Raw genomic sequence first — 27,807 nt, 5'->3', positions numbered from 1 at the left:
CTAACATGAAGCGTGGTTGAAGGAAAGAATATATCGTCGACTAAAAAATCATTTACTTATCTATTCATTTATCTTACTGATATTGAGTTTATTATTCAACACTTATATTGCTGTGGTTGGCACATCTTTCATTAATTACTAGTCACTCTGAGACCTCATTTTTTGTTCCACAGCCGCTCCCAAACATTGTACTGCATAGAAATTGCTATATGTACTTTTTTCCATGTACTTCTTTCACGTACGTGCTTTTAAAGGATCCAAACCTTGTCTTTAGTGTTGTGAATTATTGTGTATCGTAGTGAAGGGGTTAAAATCATTACTTAAAAGTTTGCAAGGACATAAAGACAAAAATGGAGGATGGACAATAGATTCACTTTCTCTTTTGTAAATTATATAAGTATTAAAGAGTCTTGTGAAAAAAAGGAGCCTTCATCTTATACTAACCTATATTTGTTATTATGTTTCATTAGTGCAGCTTATGAGTGACAGCCTCTGAAGGGGAAATAACACTTTTTTGTTCTTTTGTGTTGTTTTGTGATGGAGGCGATTCCTTCGAAATCCGTGATGACTTAAATCGATATTTCAATGTGTGTGTGTGTGTGTGTGTGTGTGTGTGTCCAACGTAATTCTTAATCACAATATTTTTTCTTAATCTACGAAAGGAAAAAACGTTACCATTGACAAATCTGGCGAACTTAGCACCACAGCGTTACCAAAGAAGCTCCATATTATTACCTTATTTAGACCTCAGCCATACACCTTACTTGACATACTGCAAACTTACCCCTTTACCCGCTAAGGTCATCCCTGCTCCTTAACCTTCACAACAAACCACAACAGCACCTCTCCTCCGCTCCTGTCACCCCACCTCACTCTCATGCTAATCACTTATCCAGAGCACCCATTTCATAACATTATCCTTCCAATATTTAAGCAACTCCCCTCTTACACCATCAATACGCTGAGCTTTTCCTGCCTTCAGCTTCCCTAATGCTTTTTCTATTCGGCTCCTCTCTTTTCGCTCTGCAGACACGGTCGCTTGGTATTGATTTCTACTCCCAAACTTGACACTACTGCCCTCCCTTCCATTTCCGCATTCGTAAGACTCTCAAAGTGCCTCTTCCAGGTCCCTTCACCTCTTCACTCCCTGCTACACGCACTCCATCCTTCCTCCTCAGTCTCCCGCCACCACTCTCGCCGCACCTCATTTCTCTTTTAGCGTCTCTGCCGTCCCCTCTAAAAGTTCCTTATTTTCCGGGTATTTCACTGATAACTTCTAACTCAAATCCTCGTCTGTATCTCCTTAACTAATCTCTTAACCATACATCTCTCTCTCTCTCTCTCTCTCTCTCTCTCTCTCTCTCTCTCTCTCTCTCTCTCTCTCTCTCTCTCTCTCTCTCTCTGCGACACATTCCTCTCTGCATGCCTCTCTCTTATTCTCGGCCGCCCTCTCTGCTTCGTCTTTTCCCATTGCATTTCATTTTTTTTTTTTTTTCGTTTTTACCTACTTGATACCAAACCCTAATGAACTGTCTTGCAAAACTTTAAATACATGATTCAATCTATTTCCGTTTTCATCTGTTTCAAATTTAACGTCTCTCTCATCATTTGATTTAGCTCCATCTCATACCTTTCCTTGTTTCACTATCATGTAATTTCTCACTTGCTGGCTTTTTACGAACCCTCTTTCTCTGCTCCGTATCCTCCCAAACTCCCATTTGGGGTTCTGATCCTCAATTTTTGCCGGTACAGCGAAGCGTTCTGAGCCACTTAGCGTTTCACTCACTACGCTGGCATCAAAACCTCCTCCTTCATTTTCTGAAAAGAGCAAACCCTTTGGTGGGAAACTTTTCATCATTTAATACACCATATCTAAAATCACTATTGCTTTATTCTTCTCATATATATATATATATATATATATATATATATATATATATATATATATATATATATATATATATATATATATATATATATATATATATATATATATATATATATATATATATATACATATATATGTGTGTGTGTGTGTGTGTGTGTGTTTATATTTATATCCATCTATCTGCTCAGCTATTCTGCCCTGTAACGACTCAGCATCAACCTGATTACTAAATCAATTCCATTCCTCTGCCACTCTATTTTGAGAATCAGTTCCTTTCTACCTTTTTTTAAATCTACCTTTATCAAGCTTGAAACCATTGTTGCTTGTCCCATCCCGATTACCGATCCTGAGGATTTGGCTTATGTCACCCTTGTTATATCCCCTATACCAGTTAAAGACTTCTATCAGGTCCCCTCTTAATCTACGCCTCTCTAAGGAATGTAAACTTAAAAGCTTTAAATCTCCTTTCGTAACCAGTACTTCTCATTCCTTGTATCTTTTTTTAGCCATGCTCCTTTGTACTGCTTCTAACAGACCATTGTCATTCCTGTGATATGTGGACCAGAGCTGCACAGCGTGATCTAGATGAGGTCTGGCCACTGCCAAATATAACTTTAATATCATTTCAGGACTTCTTTTAACATTGCTAAAGATGAATCATAATACACGATTTGCTTTATTTCTGGCCTTCATGCATTATTTTCTTTGACGGTGATCAGAGCTATCCATAACTCCTAAATCTTGTGTCTTTTTTTTTTATCTTACCAGAGCCTTGTTCTTTATTGTTTACTTATTGTGTGGATCTCCTCTACCCACGCTAATTATATTTGCTGACAATTAATTGCATTTGCCATCTATCTATCTTTCCGTTCATCCTAAGACTGTCTGCAGGGCGACTGCATCCGAATCCAACATAATTAACTTACCTATCTCCGTGCCGCTCGCAAATTTATTAATATCGCTAATAATCCCATTACCTGAATCATTAATGTATATTAATGGGTCTGCTACCTCTACGTGGTGTTTTAATGATGGTACAATGACGAATAGGACCATAATGATCACAAAATGGATGCGTATTTACTTTCTTTTTTTTTTCCAGTCTTCATCCTGATAAGACAAAACAGAATTCTCTGTCGAAAATCCCTCCCTGCAGAGTGTGGCAACATGGATGCTGCGCCACCACTGCACGAGTAATGAAAAACATCGGCATTGTGAACACGCCCTCCATACACTCGGACACGTATCGGAACTATGAGCCCATCGAAGCTCAAGGTGTGTGACAATAATTATCATAATTCAAGATGACCACTCCTCATGATTCTCTGTGCACGTTAATGTTTTAACATGACACCTGAGTGGTCCCATAAGATATCGAGAAGGTTTAACACCAACAATTTCTAAAGAACCACGCGCTCCTACCCAGATGTAGTCATTTCGCGACGACATTTTGTATCATTCAATGCTTCAAAGATGTTTTCATGCTTACCACCACGCCTAGCCTCCTGTCGACACTTGGTTCTCCCTCCAGTCTATTGTAGACTATGTTCATCCTGACCTGAATCCACCCAAATGTAATTCTGTAAGTTTAATACAGCGCTAATGACTCACTGCTTCATGTTGCAACTCCATGATTTACTATTGCTTTCATCATGTCTTTCACGGTTTTTGGAATTCCAGAATTTTATCGTGATTATATATATATATATATATATATATATATATATATATATATATATATATATATATATATATATATATATATATATATATATATATATATATATATATATATATATATATATATATATACACACACACACACACACACACACACACACACACACACTCGCTCATATACAACATATTCGCGCGCGCGCGCGCGCGCGCGCGCACGCACGCACGCACGCACGCACGCACGCACGCACGCACGCACGCACACACCTCACAGGCAATAATACCACAAAAAATTCCTGCCCATAATGGAAAATAATACATTTCAGCACATAATCAGGCCAGTGGATGCGCCACCGACGTTCATTTAAATATTAAACTTTACCGTTACACGAGATATATGAAAGGATTAAATTTGCATAATCAATAGCGCCCAAAATAATGTACTGGTTGTAGACAAAATACATATGGAAATATACCCACTCATAAATGAAATCATAAACATTGGCGATGCATCCACTGACGCAATAAACAGTGCCTGTCTTCTGCTTCCTGTGACAGGCTTGAGTGTTGGAGATAGTGTTGCCTCAGGTGATGCTGAAGCATGATGAAACAAAGTAACTGTGAAAACATTGCAAAGTTGTGATGGTGACAGGAAGCAAGGGAGCTGTGGACCTGACGCGGCAGTTTGGTGTGTCACTGCAGACCATGATAGTTAAGTCCAGAGTTAAGGTTCAAGTGTGTAGTTTAGTTTTGATTATCAACTCCCATTTTGTATTTATTGTTGATAGATTATAAACATATCCTATGAAACTTTAAAAAAAATAAGCTCTATGAATCTTATAAGAAATCAGATAAAAAGTTAAAGAAAAATTACATAATTAATAAAACACAGTGTGTGTGTGTGTGTGTGTGTGTGTGTGTGTGTGTGTGTGTGTGTGTGTGTGTGTGTGTGTGTGTGTGTGTGTGTGTGTGTGTCCGCTTCTCACGGAAAAACAATAGAACTGATTGTGTTGAAATTTGGTAAAGGGTTCCACCTTGATGCGGGGAGTGACATAGGCTATGTCTTAACTACTTCCAACTTAAAACCGTTAGATTATTCAGGCAAATCTGTCACCGTAACCCAATTCTTGCCAGCGTCGCCAGGTATACCGTTACCCTTTTTTGAAGGTGGCGCTAAGCAATTCATTGTTAGCTTGGATTTTTTATGTTAGGGGAGAGAGAGAACATGTACAACAGTAAACGGCCGTACATTTTAGGTTTATTACAAAGTAAACTTTGATTGGTTAACAGATTTGCCGAACAAACGACTGACTTAGGATGATAAACCGTGCTTTGGAGAGCCAAGTTTTACCCGGGCAACGCCGGATAATTCTGCTAGTGTGTGTGTGTGTGTATATATATATATATATATATATATATATATATATATATATATATATATATATATATATATATATATATATATATATATATATATATATATATATATATCGCGAATTCCGTAAAAGAAAACATGTACATAAAAGTTATGTAAAGACGTACTGGTTAAAAATTTACAGAACAGTGCACATTTTAGTACAGTATAAATAAAAATTTTCAAACTGGTTTAAAACTCACTGGGCTAGCAAGAGCACAACAACAGCAGCAGCAGTAGCAACAACAACAACAACAACAACAACAACAAACTAATACCCACGTCTTGAGTTCCAGCCTCGTGTTCACGAGCAGGCTGCACAACTCAAGAGTTGTCAACACGTGTGAAACAAATTAAATTTCCCAAAACGCCTAAAAGTCTTACTCTGTTATTTATCTGCTACTATTCATTGTGTGATCGCTCCGGTTGTAATGCAGCATTCAGGACCGTTTTCCTTACTACAGTTGGCTTTTACGCGTCAATTTGCAGTCATCCAGCAAGGCAGACACCGGCACGGCGAGGCGAGGCGAGGCAGCACTTCACGCCTGCCTGCTAACTCCCAAACGCAGTTTTCCGAAGCAAGCCCGGTTTTGACTTTCCATTTTTTTTTTTTTTTTTTAGGGAAGAGGTGGAGGTGAGTTGGTTCGCGTGAAAATCGTGATTTATGGTGTATGTTGTACAAAAAAAAAAATATATATATATATATGTAGTAAACTTAACTGTCCCTAACAGCTCAACCGTAAACTTTTAATGAATACAGTAACCTGCATTAAATACATGATACCATGCAAAATTTGAGCTTCACATTAAAGTACACGCTTTGCTGGTAATTTTCCGACCGAATACTACCTACCTCGAATTTGAACGAGGCGCAGTTGCTCCCACCTCGCTCAGGCAATAAAGAATCACCTTGCCTCCACGTAGATCTGCCACACAACTTCATAAGTATTAATGCACTAGACTGAGCAACGCCTAATGTCTTGGATTAAAGGCTTCCTAAATGATGATATAAAATACTGTAGTATCTGCAAAGCACACTCTAGAAACGTCTGCAGGAGCGGCAGTCTCAGGTTATGATGGTGCTGCTCACAGAGAGACTTTATATTACTGCAAGCTTCAAACAAAAGTTTCTAACAATGATTTAACCTCTTTCACACAGTTCGGCCAATGTCCGTATCTGCACTTTCACGCGGATTCACCTTTCCAGACGCCGTCACCCGCTCAGTGAACATGATTTTGACGCAAACTTGCTCTCCAGCTTCCTGTCTTGCACCGTACACACGATTTATAATTTTCACTCGACTTATCCCACGGAGCTGGAGTCTTTTCCACCAGTGATATCAACAATTCTGTTCTCCAGCCATATATCTTGGAAAAATTTATATAAAGGTGAAACCAAATAAACCGCTGACAAACACAACTAACCATCCTGAAATCACACAGGATACTGAACAAAATATGTGATGAGTAGCATAGTGAGACGTGTGGGTGTGGCCAAACCCGCGCCTTGTGGAGACATGATTAAGACACTACACAGTGCTCTATTTCCCCTACAACCGGGACAGTCCTTTCACCCGTGAAATTATCCGGGAACGAAACATGGAAAGTTCACACTTAAGGTATCCTCCACACGATGCCGCCACCATGTTTGCGTTGATTCAAATACAGCCGCTCAGACGTGGTCGAACCACATCCGGCAGCGCGTCAAAATTTGTGGTGGCGAGGCGGTTTTTGTGTGCGGCAAAGCTTGTGAAGCCAGAAAAATTATCACCCCACCAAGCTGGTGCCACTAAGAAGACTGTAGCGCCACCACGGAGCTCTCGTGGTTTCCGCGGGTCCGCACATAAACGCGAACGCGGGGATCGCCTGCACCTTGCGAAAAACGCCTTAAGCGTCAAGGAAAAAGCAGAAGTACAGCAGTAAATCTTAACAAAGAGTTTTAAACGGGTCCATGTTTTTTTTTTTTTTTCATTGGTGGCACGGTCTTACTTGAAATATTACTGAAAAACCCTGATAACTTTCATCGGAGTCTGTTAAAATGTAAGGTAAGAAACCGAAGTGTCCGAGAATGCTGTCCCTGTGTCGAAATCCAATGAAGCACACAGCACATGCAGCTGAGCCGCGCCGCCATGAGGGAAGGAGTGCACTAAATTCTTTCTTTCTATACGATAACAACACATTAAGTCCTTAATAATCTTTCTTCAATCAAATGAATAATCTTCAGTGAATGGCACCTCGCTGCCAGCACTATATAGACGCTTCGGTATCACCTAAACATGAATCACTGTTGAATGAACCATCCGAACCCCTGAGGCTCGAGACGCGCCGCTGGCCAGTAACCTGAGAAACCCAAACTCATGCTCGGTGCACCATACCTTGCTTGCTTCCTCCCCTTGCATGCTCCCTCAGGCAGTCAGCGGTGCAGCAGCAAGGTGTGGACAGGCCAGCCACCACCAGTCCTTTCCTCCACCCACCGAAATCAGTGGACAACCACCTACTGTATCAAGGCACAACCACGCACTCCACTAAGACACTCACGCTCTCGACACTCGTGACTCGTGTTTCTATTTACTGCCACAAGGTGCCGCCTTCATTTGAGGACCATTGCCAGGAAACTTTATTGTGTTTAATGCATAATTTTATACAATTCACTGATATATATATATATATATATATATATATATATATATATATATATATATATATATATATATATATATATATATATATATATATATATATATATATATATATATATATACAGTAAAATCCCTCTTATCCGGCATCAACGGGACCGCCGACATGCCAGATACTTGAACATTGCCGGATACTTGAATAGAGGTGAAATTATGTCCACAATCACCACCCTACACTCACGCATCTTACCATAACAAAGATCAGCTGATCTTAATCAGCAGCTGATCTGATCAGCTGCTTAAGTGTAAGCACAACACGCTTCCTCTTTTCTACAACTTTAGGCATGATGAAGGCATCAGGTGATAAACAGTGCACACGCGGGACTGAGTCACTGAGTAAACACAGTGCAGTGGGCCGCAGGTGGCGCGAAGCAGTGCGCTCTGGTGGCGAGGGGACAAAGTATACCTCGCGCGGGAATTTTAATCGATTTTATGAGTACACATTGATTTTTTCTTGATTTTAAGGCTTGGGGAAATATGTGCCGGATACTTGAAGCTGCCGGATACTCGAATGCCGGATGAGAGGAATTTTACTGTATATATTGTATGTGTGTGTCCACACATATATTTGGTTGACAAAATTATTACAAATCCAGATAATTAAGCAAAATAATAATAATAATAACAATAATAATAATGATAATAATAAATAGAAATATAGTAGAAAGAATAGCGCTGGAATGGGATGCTTTTAGTAAACAAAACCGCCATGAAAAACCATTTCTCACTCTTTTTAAAGAGAAAGGCGTCATCAGGACGTGTACTCCCAGGACCACGAGTCAGCACATCCTTCCCGCTCTCACACACAGATCGGACACCCTGGGTCTGCAGAATCCCCGGACAGAGACTTCAAAGTGCCAAGAAGAAACGGAGTCAGTCATGTCCGCCACAGGAGGAGACCATCATGCATTAGCAAACAAACCAAAAGTTGAAGACATTTCAACTATAACTAAAGAAAGGAAAAGTGAACATGGACAGAACACGCCACGCACCGAACAGGTAGATGGACAGCTAAAATAACGGAATGATGGTTTAAGGATGATGAAAGAAAGCAGACGGAGAACTAAATAGTGAGGCATCTGCTGGGCGTCCTGGAGCAGACAGGCAGCAGACATCAGTGGTGATTGGGAGAGGCATTTCTCTCGTAGTGGAATCATAAAGGCTGATCATAATGATGCTCGGGACGATGACAGCGTGTATGTATGTGTGTGTGTGTGTGTGTGTGTGTGTGTAGAGAGACAGATAGATAAACAGATAAAGTTAAGTAGGCAAACACGTAAGCCTTATGAAATAATTTATTGATTGAATACCTGGACACACTACGCGTCCTCACTAAGCTGTGAAAAGACACGTGAATATAAAGGAAGTGGCGATGGAACCAAGGAGTCTCGGGCAAGACCAAGCCCTGCACGCCACCACACACTATGGGTGAAAGTTACCTTCTGCAGTTTATAATATAATCGATCACAACTTGCCCGACGACGACGGCCTGCTGCTTGTACGTAGGGTTACTGAAGACAGAAACAAGGATATATGGATGCAGTAACAGCTAGCTTCTTCTGGTTGATATAGAGATACAGTAAAATCCCTCTCATCCGGCATTCGAGTATCCGGCAGCTTCAAGTATCCGGCACAAGGCCCCAAGCCTTAAAATCAATAAGAAATCAATGTGTACTCATAAAATCGATTAAAATTCCCGCGCGAGGCATACTTTGTCCCCTCGCCACCAGAGCGCACTGCTTCACGCCACCTGCGGCCCACTGCACTGTGTTTACTCAATGACTCAGTCCCGCGTGTGCACTGTTTATCACCTGATGCCTTCATCATGCCTAAAGCTGTAGAAAAGAGGAAGCGTGTTGTGCTTACACTTAAGCAGCTGATCAGATCAGCTGCTGATTAAGATCAGCTGATCTTTGTTATGGTAAGATGCGTGAGTGTAGGGTGGTGATTGTGGACATAATTTCACTTCTATTCAAGTATCCGGCATGTCGGCGGTCCCGTTGATGCCGGATAAGAGGGATTTTACTGTACCTCTGTGTGTGTGTGTGTGTGTGTGTGTGTAATAATAATAATAATAATAATAATAATAAACGGTTTATTGTTTAGGCAGTTAAACTGAAAATGTACATAGGGTGTATGTGTGTGTGTGTGTGTGCACGTCACCACGCCTCATCGTCTGAGGGCACGATCACACTTGGCGTTCCTATGGATTCGTACTCCTCATCCTCGTCGTCCTCTTCCTTCTTCTGCACGTCCTCCACCAAACTTCCTTCTTCCACTTTTTCCTCTTCTTCTTCCTCCTTCTCGTCTTTGGTGCCCTGCTCCCCGTCCCCCTCCCCGCCCGCTGTGTCCCGCCCCTCGCCCAGGGCAGCAAGGCGGGCGTGGTAGTGGCGGCTGAAGCGCTGCACCACGGTCTCCGCCGCCCGCGCCGCCATCCTCCGCTCGTGGATCCGACGCATCATTTTCCTCTGCGAATTGAAACGATTTCACGGTTAATACGAGCAGGGCGGGTCGGCCATATTTCCACCCGTGGGGAGAGAGAATTTATCCCGGTGGCGTCCATTACCCAGCCGACGTTCTTTTAAGGTTGATATATTGTACACTCAAGGAGGATTTGTTATTCTTTTACGCTTGATTTATTTTCAGTTGTAAGACCTTTTTTCATAGGAGTAGCAGGGGAGGGCCTTGAATTGGTGTTTGGGGCAATAATAGCTCTCCTCCATCTTACTTAGTTGATCAAAAGTATTGGCACTTCAGCTGCTGCTGCTGCTTTTTTTTTTTTTTCCCTTTCTTTCTTTCTTTATTGCTGTCACCAGTAGACCATAAACAACAGCAACAACAATTTAGTAGTAGTAGTAGTAGTAATAGTAGTAGTAATGGTAGTAGTAGTTGCGGCGAGGGTGGTTGTGGTAGTGATGCTGGTGATGGTATTAGAAGTAGTAGTAGTAGTAGTAGTAGTATTAGTAGTAGTAGTAATAGTAGTAGTAGTTGCGGCGAGGGTGGTTGTGGTAGTGATGCTGGTGATGGTATTAGAAGTAGTAGTAGTAGTAGTAGTAGTAGTAGTAGTAATACTTAGTAGTAGTAGTAGTAGTAGTAGTAGTAGTAGTAGTAGTAGTAGTAGTAGTAGTAGTTGTTGTTGTTGTTGTTGTTGTTGTTGTTGTTGTTGTCGTAGTAGTAGTAGTAGTAGTAGTAGTAGTAGTAGTAGTAGTAGCGTATTAGTAGTAGTAGCAGCAGCAGCAGCAGCAGCAGCAGTAGTAGTAGTAGTAGTAGTAGTAGTAGTAGTAGTAGTAGTAGTAGTAGTAGGAAAAAGAAGAAAAGATGAAGAAAAGAAAAGAAAAGAAGGAGAAGAAGAAGAAGAAGAAGAAGAAGAAGCAAGCAAGCAAACAAGCAAGCACAGCAGTAGCAACAGCAGCAGCAGCAGTAAAGCAGTGGCAACATTAAGAAGGCATCTGTTTCACCTGCAACATTTGTAACTTCAGAATGTCGGGTGAAGACGGTTCCTCCTCCTCCTCCTCCTCCTCGTCCTCCCCTTCCTCCTTGTACGGGGCCTTCTCGCCTTCCCCCTCCTGGTCCTCATCCTCTGTGGCGGAGAGAATACCTCGTGAAATTCGATGCAGCGCACCACTCAGTAAACAAAAGAACACGGCGGGGACACTGGGCCACCAAAGCGGTATGACTGGGGAGGGTTACTGGTACTGTTTAATCTTCTGAATCCGATAGTCTTTTTCGTAATCTTATTTCAGGTAAATTTGTATGCAGTCATTGAGTTTCATGGGTGATCTTAAATCGGAGAGTTGCGTATGAATCTAGTAAAATACTGGCCTAAAAAGTCTCTAGTGTTATGAAATTCTGACATACAATTGATTGGTTTAATACGTTCCAAGAGGTTTCCCCGACTGTAAGGGTTAACACTGGTCCAACACCTACGTCTCCTCGTCACCGCTGGAGCTAAATAAAACCCCGCATCAGTAATACCGTAGACCAGGCAACCACTACGGTCCACAACAACAACAACAATAACAACAAACACACACACACACACACAGACTGACCCTCGCAACACCAGTACACAGGCCGGCAGCTGGACAGTGGTGGCGGCGGCGGCGGCTCTGAAACACCCGTAATATCACCTTCCCTCTGACGCAATAAGCTGCTGTGAAGGAACACGGCACTTTACCTCTTAAAGCAGTGCTGTTCGGAGTGTGACGCCGGGGCAGCACAGCACAGCCCGACCACTACACTAGCAGGCCTCCCCCTTCCACACACACACACACACACACACACACACACACACACACACACACACACACACAGAGTCACGTAACAAAAGGCCTTATTTATACTTGTTTCAAGGTGACTAAATTAAGTATACGAAGCAGATTAATTAGTTTTGCAGGTGTACGTAAAGAGAGAGAGAGAGAGAGAGAGAGAGAGAGAGAGAGAGAGAGAGAGAGAGAGAGAGAGAGAGAGAGAGAGAGAGAGAATAAAAAATGGAAGAACGTTCAGGGTAGTCCGATGTCGATGTCCGTGTGTGTGTGTGTGTGTGTGTGTGTGTGTGTGTGTGTGTGATCAGGTCGGCTGAGTTACGAGACTGAGTTACGATTTACAAGTGAAATGCAAATTAAATTACACCCCAGTCTGTAATGGTCGTAACTGTGTGTGTGAGTGTGTGTGTGTGTGTGTGTGTGTGTGTGTGAAGCTGGATGGGGTAAAGGGGGTTGAGGTTCATCATTATTACTATTATTATTATTATCATTATTTTTAGTAGTAGTAGTAGTAGTAGTAGTAGTAGTAGTAGTAGTAGTAATAGTAGTAGTGGTGGTGGTAGTAATAGTAGTAGTAGTAGTAGTAGTATCATTAACACCACCACCACCACCACCACCACCACCACCATGATCATCACCACCTCACAAGCAGCGGCAGTAATAACAGTAAGTCTCACTGATGCAATAACCCCGCCAGGAAGGAAGGTGACAGCTGAGTGGGCAATTAGGCAACAAGGGCGGGTGTGTGTGTGTGTGTGTGTGTGTGTGTGTGCCATTCACGAAATTCTCCTTCTATGCAATTTACTTACGAGTGGTAGAAATGAACAAAGAATTACACCAACAGCAGCAACGACGACAGGAACAGCGACAGCACTACAACAGCAGAGTGACTCACGGGAGGGGGAGAGGTGGGTCAGGGAGATCCCTTTGCCGGGCATGTTGAAGGGTCGCAGGAGGAGGGCAGTGGAGCGGTCAACCAGCCCTAGCTGACCCCAATCGTCGCTCAGCACGTCCACAGCTGCGGTCTCCTGCACGGCTGCCTCCACCCTGGCCAGCGGTAAAGGCAGAATGTAGTAAGGACAGGGAAATGTGGTGAAGGGACGGGAGACGCTCGGAGGAGAGAAGGGAGTGACAAGGAAAGATTCTAATAACAAAGAGACGAGAGTTGCTTGAAACAGGAAAATGTAGGGTGACAAGGAAAAATTCTAGCAGCAAAGAGATGGGAGGTTGTTGAAATAGAAGAGAAGGAACAGAAGGGAAAGGTTTTAGCAGGAAGGAGTGCTTGAAATAGGAAAGGAAAGAGTAACAAGGAACGTTTCTAGCAACAAAATAAATATGTAAACAAATAAATGAATAAATAAATAGATAAATAAGTAATTGGAATTGCTTGAAACAGAAGATAAAGGGTGGAAAGGAAAGATTTTAGCATCAAGGTGACAGGAGTGCTTGAAATAGAAAGGAGGGGAGGGACAAGGAAGGATTCTAATCAAGAGGAGATAAAAGTTGTTTGAAAGCGAAAAATAAAAATAAAAAATAAGGGAAAAATCATTCTAGCGACCATACTCGTAGAGAAAACAGAACAGAAAGAGAGGAAAACGTAACGCAAAGGGACCAGAATTGTTTGAATGAAGGGCGATGGAAGGAAGAAGGAAGGTTTTAGATGTAAGGAAAAAGGAGATATAGTAGAGAAGACAATATGATGATAAGATAGTAATTACTTAAAGAAGGAAGACAAGAGGGAGAGGGAGGACTGTAGCAACCATTGATAGAGAAGTAACAAGGAAAGGGAGAGAAGGAAAGGAAGAGACGTAAGGATAGTGAGGGGAGCTAGCAGGGAAACAGGAAGGCGATGAGGTGACGGGCATGAGAAGGAAGGCAGAAGGCGAGGTGCTGCTGTGGGTGAAAGAGCAAAGGTGGCCAAGCAGTGGAAGATGACAAAGGGGAGAGATGACACGAGCTGAGAGGAAAGGATTATACGTATAAACGTGCTGAGAAAAATAGCGGAGAGAGCGAGCGAGTGAGCGAGCGAGAGAGAGAGAGAGAGAGAGAGAGAGAGAGAGAGAGAGAGAGAGAGAGAGAGAGAGAGAGAGAGAGAGAGAGAGAGAGAAAACAACAACAGCAGCAGATTTGCTGATCCTCACAAGGCTGTTTGTGATATGCTACGCTACCTAATCTGATACTAAAGATCTAGGGGAGTAAAGGCGAGAGAGAGAGAGAGAGAGAGAGAGAGAGAGAGAGAGAGAGAGAGAGAGAGAGAGAGAGAGAGAGAGAGAATGAGGAGGGAGAGGTTACAAAAGATTAGAAATAATACACACTGGTAGTAAAGTGAAAATTCAGAGAGAAAGAGAGACAGAGGAATGAAGGGAGGAAAGATGCAAGAAAGGGAATCATGCAGGCAGGAGTGAGTGGTAACAAGGCAGCGAGGGGAAGACCGCCGCGGCGCGCACAGGAAGACGTAGCATGGAGAATAATTCGAGGGACGGAAAGCAGCAGGGGATTAAATCATAGTTACCTTCGCTTTCACTTTCCCTTCCTCACCCTCGCATTCTTTTTTAATCCTTTATTCTCTGCTCTCTCTCTCTCTCTCTCTCTCTCTCTCTCTCTCTCTCTCTCTCTCTCTCTCTCTCTCTCGACTTACTAATATCCGCTTCAATTTTTACCCCTTCCATAAAATTTCATTCTATCCTGAACGCTCTCCCTCTCACGCTCCATGCTCCCCTCACCTGTCCAGCACCTCCTGGGAGATGGTCACTGGGGGGGCGTCCTCGTCATGGCATGGGAGGGTGGGGGGCGTCGTCTCCACCCATCTGCTCCATGGCACCCGCACCTCGGTCTGGCACGCCCCTTCCACCACCTCCACCACAGCCTGACGGAGGGGGAAAATAATACCTGAAGGGAAGGGGAGTGAGCCGGGTGGCGGAGGGAAGGAAGGAGGATTTTTGAGAGGAGGAATGGAGGAGGGTTGGGGTAAGACTTGAGAACGTGAGAGCGACACCTTTAAGTAGTATAGAATCCTGTGCAAGCCTCGCCGCCCCAGCAAGCCTACACACCCGTGAAGCCTTGTGCTGGTCGCCTCGAGGGGCTCAAAAGTAATTCTTGGAGTGTTCCCACGGAAGCCTTACAGCTCCTGGGAACTTCGCCGCGGCCGCCTTACCTGCACGCCCTTGTGGTGCAAGCGGCGCAAGTGCTGGAAGCTATGGTCCGGGTGGGAAGGGAAGGTCACCAGACTGTCCGTGGGTGTCACACTGCTGAACACCACGTGCCGGCGACGCTCCTGGTACGTCTGGGACACGATGATGCTAATCTGTGGGTGAGACGGGCCATGTCAGCCTCAGCCTCCGTCGTCTCGCTCCGCCAAGCTCCAGGCACCAGCAACATGCAGAGAAACAGACATTTTTTTTTTTTTCACCTAGTGCCGGAAAGTCGTAAGTATAGTTAAGTACGTCATAAAAGTGCTGTAAGTGAGATTGGTTTGCATGTGTGTTGTGGAAATTAAGTCACTTTCTGAAGCAGCGGCGCCAGAGTGTACGAAGCCCGCCCGCCCACCTGGCTCTTCCTCAGCACCCTCCTGCCTTTTACTGCTCGTGTAAGTGGCGATTCCCATTAGCAGTTTTATAATCCAATCAATTAAACTAATGCAAAGCAGATATTAGAAGCACCTCTTTTTAATTAGTTCACTTCATTGTTCTCTACATCAAGGGTCAACTCGATGAAGCGCCCCTCTCCCCTTCCCCAGCCACGTTGCCTCCCTCTCATCCTCCCTTCCCCCCGCCCCTCTCCCTTTGCTCCCCATCCCTGTCCACCGTCTCCCTCCCAGCGTGGCCAGCCAGCCCCACACTAGCGGATCTGCAAACACCACCTCTCTCTCTCTCTCTCTCTCTCTCTCTCTCTCTCTCTCTCTCTCTCTCTCTCTCTCTCTCTCTCTCTCTCTCTCTCTCTCTCCAGATTGCCATCACATGAGAATTCAAAACACAAAGATGTCACAGAATGAAATCTAACATTTAAAGGCCAGTTAAGTAAATTTGTTCTTTAGCCAGACGCTATGATTATCATCTAAAAATGTCGGTGTGAATGGAATCAGCTATTCTGAGTCTGTTCCTTTTGTGACTTCCCAGCAGCGAGTGAGGTCTGCTTGCCCACACATAATTTAGGTCTACATTACCTATTCATTTGTTGCCATTACAGCATTTGCCGACAGGTGTGTGCGTACACTACCTGCCTGCAGTAAGGAGCCGCTAACACTGTACACTCCCCCATCAGCCACCGCCTCCAGTCATGTGTCCCGCCACTCCTCCCCTTCCCCGCCACACACCCACAGGCGCTGCGCTGGATGGTGTAAGTGTCTCAATATATCGCCTTACAACCAGACACCTCACCCTCCGTCTGGTGTCCGCCGCATCGTCCATGCTGCCGCCTGCCGTTACCAAGGCGACGCACCGACGCGCTCCTGCACAGGGAACCAACAAGTGCATTTCAAGGATCACTGTTGTATTCCTGGCGAATGTTAAAAATTTTAATAGTTACCATAAAACTTAAAATACTCGAGAAGCGAGAAAAAAAAGAAAGATTAATAGCATTATGAAGCTCTGAAAGAAGATTATACCAACTTTGTAGATAGAAATGATAGTGGAAATAGGTAGTTATACACGAGTCGCCTGTAAGCCTAATGACTTTTTGTAGCTTCCCTTACTGTTCTATGTTCTCGTGTTCTTAATATGGAAAAGTACTAATGCAACCAATGGCGTTGCTTGGCGAAGTGAAGAAGCGCAACATGGAAATGTAAGAAGGGGACATTCGTTAGTAATAGAACTCACTCCTCTGCAGTCACCACACCTTCATGTTGCCACTGTTTGGACTGCCGGGCATCACAAAAGTTAATCTCAGTGATGGATCAAATATTTCACAAAACTGGGGCAGGACTTGACGGGGGATTCTCCTGCGCTATTCATACGGGTCGCCTCACCGCTTTCCGGGGTTTCCTACTTTCCAGCGGTGTTTTTCCCTCACCGATAACGTCTCCCTTTAGACTGGAACTGCATTTTCAATTGTCTCCTCAACGCTTTTACTTCCTGCAACATCATATTTTCAAATGTGCATGCTACCTCTCTCTCTCTCTCTCTCTGAAACTGCTAAATTTCATCCTGGATTTTTACTTTCTTATAGTATTTATTTGTTTATCTGTCTTATTAACTTATTTATTCATGATTTTTAGAGGGATTGCTGGTGAATGATTACATGAGCCAGGTGTTCATTCTCACTGCTGCTTCACCTCCATACATTTACTAAATCAACTGCTGTCATCACCAGGCTCCATCACCACACTGTGAGATTGAAATGACACCACTTGATATCTTTTATATATTTCTTTATTAAACGATAATATTTATGAGGTAATAAGTGTGACTTCCAGACCAACTTTCCATGCACACAGTTAATTACATTGCTAGTAATTCTCACACAAAATCATCTCCATAAAACTTCCCAAATTAATCACCATAAAACTCCCTAAATTAATCACAGGTGAAAAATAAAATCTCAATAAGTAAACCCAATTTAGAAAGAGGTCACCTTGTTCTCTGATTCCCAAACATACCACACTTCAGGCACATGATCAAGACACACTAGCATTATTTACACCATGTGACTGTCAATCCTTCCTGCACTTGTAATGTACGTCAGGCAGGTCCCTCAGGGTGCGTGCTGCCTGCTCTGGGGTCAGGTCACGCTGGGCCTGGGCAAGCATCTCATAGCCAACCATGAACTTCTTGACAGTTGCTGATCGCAGCAGTGGAGGGTAATAGTGGGCATGGAGCACCCAGTAGTCACTCACATCCAAACCCTCACCTTTCTCTTGCAGGTGACAACCAGTAGGAGCTCCTGTAACAATTATTGATGTCAACACCTACATTACTAAAACTAGCCCCTTCCTTAATGCAACAGGTATTACCATCAAACATTCCAAGGCACTGGTGAAATCAGACTTAGTTCACAAAAATTCTGGAAAACTTCATATAGTACTAAAAAAAAATTGCTATCAGAATCAGAGGCCACCTCTACAGAAATTCAATACAACTATAAACAGAATGCAACGGGTTAAATCTTCTAAGCCAAAAGAATTTCATCCCTCACATTAGCAAGGAAATTAAAGATATACCAGATGAACTCAGTTTACTGAGACAAAGTTGACAAAGTGAACCTGGAAATTATTAACTGGTTTGTTTCACAATGATTTCCTTCAGTTAACTGCTGTTTTATTATGCACTTTATTGTTTATTAAAATGTTCTAAGTAAATATTAAACTTTGTTACAAAAAGAAAAAAATTAATCCAAAAATGTATGTCAACTCCAGTCTGAAATTTGGCAGATGAATGGTCTCATAAGCAACAACTGCAATAGTTAATCCAATGAAAATATAAGCAGTATGGCCTAAATTTTTTCACTTGGTAAAGACAGCACCAGAAGCTCCTGATCCACAGACAACACTGGACTAACAAAACAAAATGCAGAAATAAGACTGTGATCAGAGCCTGTAAAAGAGAGAGAGAGAGAGAGAGAGAGAGAGAGAGAGAGAGAGAGAGAGAGAGAGAGAGAGAGAGAGAGAGAGAGAGAGAGAGAGAGAGAGAGAGAGAGAGAGAGAGAGAGAGAGAGAGAGAGAGAGAGAGATCTTGTTTATATGGCAGCATGCAATTCCTCTGTGTCCCTGAAATACAAAGCTCAGTAGTCTGAGAGGACATGGGAAAGATCAGCAAGTAAGCAAAGCCCTTCAACCTCATTGAAAATGGTTAGAAACTGTAATAGAAGTGTAGCTGTATGATACCTAATATGTATACTATTAAATATTTTAAGCTTATATACAAATTTTTTTTTTTGGCTGTCAAGAAATACCTTGAGAGAAGAATGAGATCTGTAATCCTCATCTAACAGTAACCATTCCTGCCTTATTTTGTTCACTTAACTCACCATGCCATCCCATGGAGTATGGGAAGGAGCACTGGAAGAGATTGTCATACTTGGCTGTCAGGCGCCGTATGAGACAGGCCAGCCCATCTCTCTCACTGAATGTGAGTTGGGTGATACGTGACACAGGCCGGCGGGGCAGCACAAGTGTCTCATATGGCCACACTGCCCAGTGAGGCACTACCACCAACCAGTCTTCTTGCTCCAGAACTATTCGCTCCTATGGACACATCCAAGATATATTAGTAAAGGGAAAAATCAACAATGTGCAAGATACCAAACATGCTGGAAGAATTGGGATGGAAGAGCTTGTAAACAATGTACTTGGATATGTAATGAGGGAGCACCTCAATTCACACAACAATGGATGGAGTGATTCAAGATTATTTGTCTCATCAGTTTTTTTTCCTTTAACTAACTGTTTTAATTTTCTACTGGTCCACTATACAGATGTATCCCTTGCAAACTCCTACCGCAGTACTTGTTCTTCTAAGCTTGCTATGCCTACTCACCATGGCTCCATCTGCTATCTATGGCAGGGCTCTAATATGAACTTTTGGTTTACTCTCATATATATACATATAGAGAGAGAGAGAGAGAGAGAGAGAGAGAGAGAGAGAGAGAGAGAGAGAGAGAGAGAGAGAGAGAGAGAGAGAGAGAGAGAGAGAGAGAGAGAGAGAGAGAGAGAGAGAGAGAGAGAGAGAGAGAGAGAGAGAGAGAGAGAGAGAGAGAGAGAGAGAGAGAGAGAGAGAGAAAAAAATTTTTTTTCTATGGCTTAGAGCAATCCAGATACTTCATGCAGCTCCAATCAAGTGTCACTGTTTTAAATTTGAATTTTAAGGTAATGATGGTGAATAACAGGCAAAACAAGAAGTGAATGCTGGAAAGTTTCAATTTATTAACATGCAACATTGTTTAATCTTTAATCATAATTTTCAAATTGTCTCATGGCAATTCAGGAGAACCTGGAATTCAGTTTGAAACCCATGCTATATAATAAAAGAGGGAGATCTTGATATAGTATTTCCTTAACTGTAGTAGACAGGATCTGAGACAGGTTCATGTCATGCTGTCTTGTCTCCATATCTGCTTTCATCTAATCTACAGTTCTCTCAAAAACATGGCTTGCTTTATCACCTCAATCTCCATCACATTTTCTTAATGAAAATGCCCTTTCAAATTCCTTTACAAATTTCAAAAGTAAAAAATAGCCTACCTTTTGTTGCAGTTCCTTAGTTGTGTAGTCATGCAGGAGGCGGGTGCCGTGCTTCAAGAAGTACTGTTTCTGGTGCATGTCCTCTAGCATGGCTTCACTGGGCAAGAAAGAAGAGGCCCAGATCTGCAGAAAATAGCAGCAATATACTGGTAAAGACATAAATAATGGAGGAAAATTAATTAAACAAATCATTTGTATCCTATAGTCCAAACAAAATTTACAATACAACAAAATGAGCAGAAAAATTCTTATTGGATGCTAATTTTTAGGTGATAAGAGACTTTAAAACACCTTAACTATCTTATAACATATTGTTGCAAACAGAAGGAAAGGAGGGATATGAAGAGAGGAAGGTGACAAATTAAATGAATATCATGATGAAAAAGAAAATATATTGCATGCAACAAGAATGAAAACAGTAGCTTTGTAACCAAAATTAATAGGGAATACTTAATTTGAACAGATAAGAAAAGCCAGAAAACTCCCTGTTGTCCAATTTTTTGCTGTGGTCATTCATGATAAGCACCACAAATTGCAGTCATTTCAGTATTCCTGTGTAACACTTCACCCAGCACAGTCACAGTGAATCTGCCACCACAGCACCAGATGTGCACACAATGCCACACTAGTTTATGCCATCACTAGCCATGGCCAGACCCAATCAAGCTACTTGTTACATGATGTTATGTCCAAGCACAAGTGTAATTCATCAATAGTCTTTATCTCATCAGTCCTCTATATGGGAAATTATTATGATTATGATTATTATTATCATTATTATCATTAATAATAATATTCCATTCCATGTTGCGAAATGTAGATTTTTCAATGTAGTTTTAAGTATTCAGTTTTTTATGTACTGAGAACAATCTTCTCACAAAGCAACACAGCTGTGGCTTCACCTGGCAGTGTGGATGGGGGTTAGAGCAGCCCATGGTGGCTCCTTTATTCTCAAATATCTGCACCCATTCATACTTCTGGCCCAGTTCCTCTGTCTCTGCCACCCACCTGAGGAGCATTACTCTATTTAAAATAATGCATCAATTTAGAGAAAAATTAAATAACAATGCTGAATAATCTATACACCTACAAGCACTCTGTCAGTCAGTCTTTCTGTTCATCTTGTGTTTTCACAACAATATGAATGACACTTGCATAGCCCAAAACCATGTAGAAAGATACTTAATAAGATTTTATACATTCTGATTCTATCAAAAGTTAACACCAAAATATACATAAACTGTAATTCAAGAGCCAGAACAGGGAAAAGCAGAGCTAGCATGGAGATGAGTTAACACACCAATGCTTAATGAGCAGATGGGGCATCCTAGAACATTTGGCATTCAAGATGAGATGGCAGTCCACTGGCATACCTCCCTCCCATAGGGTAAGTTTTCTGATACCATCAGTGAAGAACTTGAAAATATGGAGATATAAAATTTGCAATTCAATAACTGCCCAGCAGCCCACCTTCATGGCTGTCACTAAAAGCCCCTCACCCTTCCTTGCATGATACTAAATCAAAGGTCCTGTATTTACAGCAATGTTCCTGGTGACCATCACTGTGTAGGACAGAGTGTAGTGACTAAGAGTACAAAGATCCTAAATTTAATCTTAGGAACTGCCTATCATTTTGGTCTCAACATCTAAGGCACTAAACCTCTTTTCTTTTGGTTTGGGGTTCAATCTCTGGCAAAAGACCAAGAAATGATCAATGTGAAATTTTTTAGTAAGGAGACGTATTAAAAAACAAAGGACAAATAAAAAAATAAATAAATAAATGAAAAACAGAAAAATGTAGTAGCTGCTTCTCAGTGCTTACCTGTCTACTACATTCCTGACTTCATCCTGGGTCATGGTGGGCAGTGTGACAGAAGTCTTAGGGTGGAAGCACATTACCCTGCAGCAACCCCGTGCTGGTCCCCACTGCAATAGCTCTTCCCCAGGGGCCTCCGGTGGTGATGGCACCTCCTCCAGGAGTGCTGGGAAGTCGTTGTTGAATACAAAAGTTGAAGTGTAGTTTGGGTTCACCTAAGGAGCATTACACATAAATATCAATGCAGTAGAGAGCTCTAGTTCACCTCTTATGTTATTGTTTTAGTTGTGAAAATGATAGTATTGTGCCTCCCTACACATTACAGTTTCAGAGTTATCAAAAAGTGATGCCAGCAATGGTGGTGTCAAACAGAGGCACAAAGTGTTAAACTCTAATGTTAAAGTGAACATTATATGAAAGATAGTGCGAGGTGTATCATGAACCAAAATCATCCAAGAATTTAAGTACAGAAACACAGCTGTTCATGACATTTTAAAAAGCACAGAACAATATGCTGAAACTTGTATGGCAATAGAAACCAACATATCCCTTATGTTATGGAACATAACTTAATTATGCTCTTTGTAATTGGTATAATATGCAGCACATTCACTGTAATGAACATTATTTTATTTGCAAGTATTTAATTAATTTTAGATTTTTTAGCTTAAAGAATTCTTTTTATATGACAAACTTCCTTGGATTCTACTAAAGATGGACAAAGGAGCTTCCCCTACAGTAAATACTTAAGAGTTGAAGGCATGAGAGGTAACCTAGAAATCTACATACAATAGTAAACAAATTTAGTACATAGCTAAAATAACACCACTCACTCACTCACTCACTAGCATAACTGCTGCAACAGCAAATTAATTTTCCAAGATATATTCTACACACTTAGTACAAAGATGACTGCAACACAAATGCTTAGATTAAAGGTAAAATATCCACCATGAATGAAAAACTCTGGTGTTTCATGAAGGCATTAACACACTTCCCAAGCTGCACATTTAAAGTGATTCTTAAAAAAAAAAAAATAACAATATTTGAAAGGCACATGGAATACCATTTTTTAAATATAAAAATTATGAAAACAAATCTGAGGAACTCTGAACATCTATTTACCTTTCTATGAGTACCTCTGGTACATCACTCCTGCTTGAATGGTGATACTTTGACCATAATTACCACCAGTAAGAAAATTCCACTATACAACTGAACACCAAACATAACAAAGCTACTGCTGGTGGTCCATTCACACCTAAAGGCTCAACTCACCACACCACTGGGTCTAGACACCCCAGGACACAGAGGGTTGGTGGGGTCATGGTCTGGGAGGTCATCCTGAGGTGGGGGCTCCACTTGGCCCGCCCATGGTCGCTTCATACGGTGCGGTGACACCAACACCCAGTCCCCTCGAAGTGGGTTGAACCTTACATGCTGGTGCTCTGGAAGAACAGAGTAATGAGTGGTGGTGGCAGTAGTGGTGGTGGTGATGATGGTGGTGTTGGTGGGAGAGATGGGGATGGCTTTGGATTAATAACATAATGCTGTGCTGTAATACCATTAATACAAAACTACATGGATATTTCACTGACAACAAATGTCAGATGATTACAGTAATATGCCAAGGTATCAAATGATTATCAACATGTAATTTTGACCACTTAAAAAACAGTCATCAAGTATTGAACTGCAACATACAAGCAGGAAATGCATTAAAATATCCAGCATCAGAATATACTAAGAAAGTTTGTTCTTTCTTTCTTGACACACCAGGGCTAGTACAGTATTTACAGTAAACTTTACAATCAAACAGATTGGTAATATGGTAATTTGTAAATGTAAGTGCATAAAACCTTACATTGTTCAATGAGAACTACAATGAATAATACATTTTCACTTGGGAAACAAATATGTAAATCTCTGACAGCTAATAGCAAGAATATCCCAAACTGGGTTCAAATTGCATAGAAGTTGCAATTCCAATCTCTGGATATTACCCACCTGTTGGATCAAAGGCTGCCTCCTTTCCCTTCATGTCCATGTCTTCCAGGCTGTATATTGTGTCTCTGCCTCAAACACAAACTCTCCTCTTATCTCAATGTAACTAATCTTGGGAAAAGATAAGATGGAGATTAAATTACCTTAACTACTGTTATCATGAGAGCTTTCTATGAGATTATCTTAACTGTCCTCTTCATTTCAATGTTTAATTTCATGATGAACCTTTACAGTGCATACATACAATCTATGTTCTTACAGTACTGTACTTCAAGACAAATTGCAAGGTTTAATTTAAGAAACTGGTGCAATAAGCTGCCATTATTATGATGAAAGTCTCATACTTCAGTAAGTGTTATCCACTTCAGTTACCATTTCATTTCATTTCCTTTCTTCCCTTGTAAAACATTTTTTTTTTTTCAAACTCCTGCATGATAAGTGAAATTTTGTCAACAATACAATTTCTGAACAAAACTGAACAGATTTTTATATATGATATCGGCAAGTCCTCACACATAATATGTTGATGTGACTCAGCATAACACAGACAGTGAAGTGGTCCATGTCCCACAATGCAGAGACTATGATGTTGAGATGAGTGCATGGTTGGACCAAGGGAGTTTATGCACTCATCAGTAAATGAAAGGCTGATCTATATCAAGGTGATGTGCTCTCATTAAAAGTAATTATTATTTTATGCAGTACAGGAAAATCAGGTGACTATGTAGGGCTGCACATTTGTTGAAGGAGGTTCTTTTGCAAACAGGATTGTTATGATTTAAATAAAATAATATCTAATTTCATTTTAGTCAACTTCAATGAATTTCAAGTTAAAAAATCTTGATCTAAATCAGGTCAATTTTTATTACTCATGCTTCTATTCTATTATACAAAATAATGAAAAAGGTAATTTCATTCACAGCAATGTAGTACATCATGTATTTCCTATGATACTGTTTGCATATAAAAATTGGTTCTTAAAATCTTTTAAATCATAATCTTTCAACCTTGCCTGCAAGTGTATGAGCACCTCACCCTTGCACATTCTCTCTGCCTGTCCTCCCCACTATAAATGAGATTGTGTTCTCTCACTCATCACCTGTTTCCCTTCTGTATTGTATATTTCTCCTGTCATCTCTAACAGTCACATTGATTATTCCATATAACTAAGAAATTAATCAGAAAGATAAATCTTTAGCCGTGATAGGCCGTGACTGGAGATTGAGCCAGGAGAACAAAGTACAGCATCTCACATTTCAGGCCTATAATGATCATCAGGTCCTAAGATCAATTCTGGGATCTTGGTACCTCCAGTCATTACATTTCATTCATGTCCACCTCCTGCAGGTGTCCAGACCATCTATATTTCACCATTTGCATCACTCCACAACTCATTTCATCCGCCTTCCTAAACATTTGAAATCTTTTATGTACACTTTCAATATCTTCACAATCCATTCTTATCAAATCATAGGCACTTCTCAAGTATATAACTCATTTCAAGAGCTTATGTTCCAGACCTCTGACTTTTATTTCACATTCAGGTCTCACATTATCCCTAAGTGCCTTTTTTTTATTTACTTTTTTTTTTTTTTTACTTACTTTCATGTTCACTGTCATCATCAAGGTCTCCAAGAATCACAATGCTTACCTTTCTTGTGTATCTCTCTGTCTTGTCTTTCTCTTCATGCTTCCATGCTTGCATAAGACAGATCCATGATGAAGCACTTAAACTCTTCCATTTCATCCATTATCTTTCAATTCACACTGATCATATGCTGCCTGTGGCCCTCAGTTCTTCTCTGTCAGTCTGCAAAATTAATAACAGTTCAACTTTTTGCTCTCAAATAACATCACTTTACATTTGCCCACAATTATTTTTTATTTATTTTTTTTATTTATTTTTTTCCCAATAGACATCAATGAGTTCACATTCATACTAGTTTTTTGTAGATGACGATGATGACAATGATGATGATGATGATGATGATGATGATGATGATGATGATAATAATAATAATAATAATAATAATAATAATAATAATAATAATAATAATATCAAAGTTGGACAATTACAGTTGGACAAAACCAACACACATGCAAGCCTATTTCATAATATAGTGTGAAATAGATATACCTCATGTATTTCATAAAAAAAAAAAAGTATGTACAGAGCTGGAATTGGAAAACACTGCTTGCATGGATATTAAAGACTCAATGTGGATACTTGATAAGGGACTCAGGCTTACTATGGATATTCAGTAAGAGAAACTTATCTGCATTCCTCCTTATGGAAAGATAATTGGTGGGGAGATAAGACACACTCTGGGCCTCACCTCACCCACCTGTTTTATAATACATACTGTACTACAAGAACTGAACATGAATTGGATAATGTCTGTTACGATTTTCCTAATAACTTAATTCTCGTAGTATAATACACTCATATTCATAAAGTCAGTTAGTGACACATTGTGTATGGAAGTGTGAATGACCTTTGAAAAATGTCAGCACTCCAAAACTTTCATATTTCAGAGGTTTCTAGATTCTAAAATGGATAAAGGATTCTCAACTTGTTTTTATAAATGAGATTGTACTGGTAACTTACACAGGTTTGAGAGAGAGAGAGAGAGAGAGAGAGAGAGAGAGAGAGAGAGAGAGAGAGAGAGAGAGAGAGAGAGAGAGAGAGAGAGAGAGAGAGAGAGAAATCATGAGTGGGATATGTATGTGGCTGGGGTGATGGAAATACTGGAGACTGGTACACATAAATAAAACATGAAGAAGCCAGACAACAGACTAAGGGATCCATGATATTAATGTCAGCAGGACAAATGTTGGATGGCTCCTGGGATATTAAGATTTGTTTAGGCTAACAACAGCATGATGAGCAAAACCCAGAACTACTGTGTAAGAGAATTGTAAAGGTGTTCCTACATTCACAATATTCTTCTATAATAATTTGATGCACATAAAAATCTGGTGTGAGGATTCATATAAAAAATACATGACTGCTGTTTATCACTCTTAATGCCTGTCTGTTTTTAATGTAGCCTTGAGATGACGCTAATTATTCATTGTTGTTGTCATTAGTGGACATCACGTCACCTAATGAAGGGTCACTGAATGGTAATTTACTACCTGACGTGCACCATTCCTCCATTCCTCGCCGTCCTTGGGGTTTTCCATTCACCATTCCAATACATGTCTGGATATTAGTGCTATTTATTTTTGTTACTTATTACATCAAATTTTAATCGCCTGCTGTGTTCCTAACATCATATAGTTAAGCGAATATCCAAGTAAAATATGGTGACACGTGGGTCGCGCAGGGCTACATCTACCCAGGATGCGCCCTATCCATGTAAATCCCAAGCCTCTAATTGTTACATATGTGACTGATACAGCTAACAAATGATGTGAAGCACAGATTATCCACTGCACCTTACCCAATGCTAGGACATAAAAACCGGGCGACCACAATGCCAGGACACGCCAAGGAAGCTTACCCTGGGATGGGCGTTCCCTCGAATCTCGATCACCACAACACAGCTGATTCAGTGTTGCCACTTGCCAGATTGTTCCACCATTTTTCTATTTATTTATTTATTTATTTACTTTTTTTTTGTGGAAGGAAAGGGGTGGAGTCTTTTATTTTTATAAAAAATAAATAAAGAATTTAATTAATTAAAATTAGCCGTGTAAAATTCCACAAAATGTCTCACTTCATAATTATTCTTATTAGATTTTAATGTAGTCAAGGAGACTTTCTACAGCTGCAATAAACTGTGGAAGACACAAGTATAACGCTAATCAGGACATAATAGAAAACATAAGATCACTATCACCAAAGTTTACATTATTCTTATTGAAAAAT

The 27,807-nt window shown here is 41.0% G+C and overlaps 2 protein-coding genes and 1 long non-coding RNA gene across 7 annotated transcripts in view; all 3 read right to left on the bottom strand.

Annotated features, from left to right (window-relative positions):
• LOC135108399 (uncharacterized) overlaps nt 1-7,536 on the bottom strand; it is a 329,608-nt gene extending 322,072 nt beyond the window's left edge. For both annotated transcript variants that reach the window (XR_010272248.1, XR_010272246.1), the window contains exon 1: nt 7,355-7,536. This is a non-coding gene — a long non-coding RNA (uncharacterized LOC135108399). The remainder of the gene's footprint in view (nt 1-7,354) is intronic.
• Nucleotides 7,537-8,956: 1,420 nt separating this feature from the next.
• LOC135108662 (histone-lysine N-methyltransferase SETD1B-like) lies at nt 8,957-16,421 on the bottom strand. The gene is made up of 6 exons (XM_064019821.1): nt 16,317-16,421; nt 15,095-15,244; nt 14,664-14,806; nt 12,836-12,987; nt 11,134-11,255; nt 8,957-10,143 (listed from the first exon to the last, which is right to left on the bottom strand). The coding sequence occupies exons 1-6, from the start codon at nt 16,410-16,412 to the stop codon at nt 9,835-9,837; spliced, it is 972 nt and encodes a 323-aa protein (XP_063875891.1). The 5' UTR covers nt 16,413-16,421; the 3' UTR covers nt 8,957-9,834.
• Nucleotides 16,422-17,288: 867 nt separating this feature from the next.
• Nucleotides 17,289-27,541, bottom strand: LOC135108398 (galactose-1-phosphate uridylyltransferase-like). Of its 4 annotated transcripts, none has more exons than XM_064019350.1 (9): nt 27,440-27,541; nt 25,585-25,743; nt 23,937-24,044; nt 23,208-23,377; nt 21,936-22,144; nt 21,016-21,121; nt 20,114-20,236; nt 18,901-19,117; nt 17,289-17,817 (listed from the first exon to the last, which is right to left on the bottom strand). In XM_064019350.1, the coding sequence occupies exons 3-9, from the start codon at nt 23,974-23,976 to the stop codon at nt 17,588-17,590; spliced, it is 1,095 nt and encodes a 364-aa protein (XP_063875420.1). In that variant the 5' UTR covers nt 23,977-24,044; nt 25,585-25,743; nt 27,440-27,541; the 3' UTR covers nt 17,289-17,587. The 4 variants fall into 4 exon arrangements, with proteins under 4 accessions (XP_063875420.1, XP_063875419.1, XP_063875421.1 ...); XM_064019349.1 differs by having other exon boundaries at nt 27,380-27,523; XM_064019351.1 differs by having other exon boundaries at nt 23,937-24,039; nt 27,380-27,523.
• Between the last annotated feature and the right edge of the window lie 266 nt (nt 27,542-27,807).

Source organism: Scylla paramamosain, chromosome 17 (assembly GCF_035594125.1).
Source record: "Scylla paramamosain isolate STU-SP2022 chromosome 17, ASM3559412v1, whole genome shotgun sequence".
Classification (NCBI taxonomy): domain Eukaryota; kingdom Metazoa; phylum Arthropoda; class Malacostraca; order Decapoda; family Portunidae; genus Scylla; species Scylla paramamosain.
The sequence above is the reverse complement of the archived record's forward strand: the minus strand, read 5'-3'. Positions and strand labels throughout refer to the sequence as shown.

Bases quoted from the DNA above. Each gene is read 5' to 3' on its own strand.
- LOC135108662 (XM_064019821.1), bottom strand. From the start codon at position 16,412: ATGCACTTGTTGGTTCCCTGTGCAGGAGCGCGTCGGTGCGTCGCCTTG. The intron at 12,988-14,663 runs GTGAGGGGAGCA...ACCGCTGGCCAG, and splicing joins TCCCAGGAGGTGCTGGACAG to GGTGGAGGCAGCCGTGCAGG. The intron at 11,256-12,835 runs GTGAGTCACTCT...TCTCCGCCACAG, and splicing joins GACCCACCTCTCCCCCTCCC to AGGATGAGGACCAGGAGGGG.
- LOC135108398 (XM_064019350.1), bottom strand. From the start codon at position 23,976: ATGGACATGAAGGGAAAGGAGGCAGCCTTTGATCCAACAG. The intron at 22,145-23,207 runs GTGAGTTGAGCC...AATGCTCCTTAG, and splicing joins TGTCTAGACCCAGTGGTGTG to GTGAACCCAAACTACACTTC. The intron at 21,122-21,935 runs GTAAGCACTGAG...AATGCTCCTCAG, and splicing joins GTCAGGAATGTAGTAGACAG to GTGGGTGGCAGAGACAGAGG.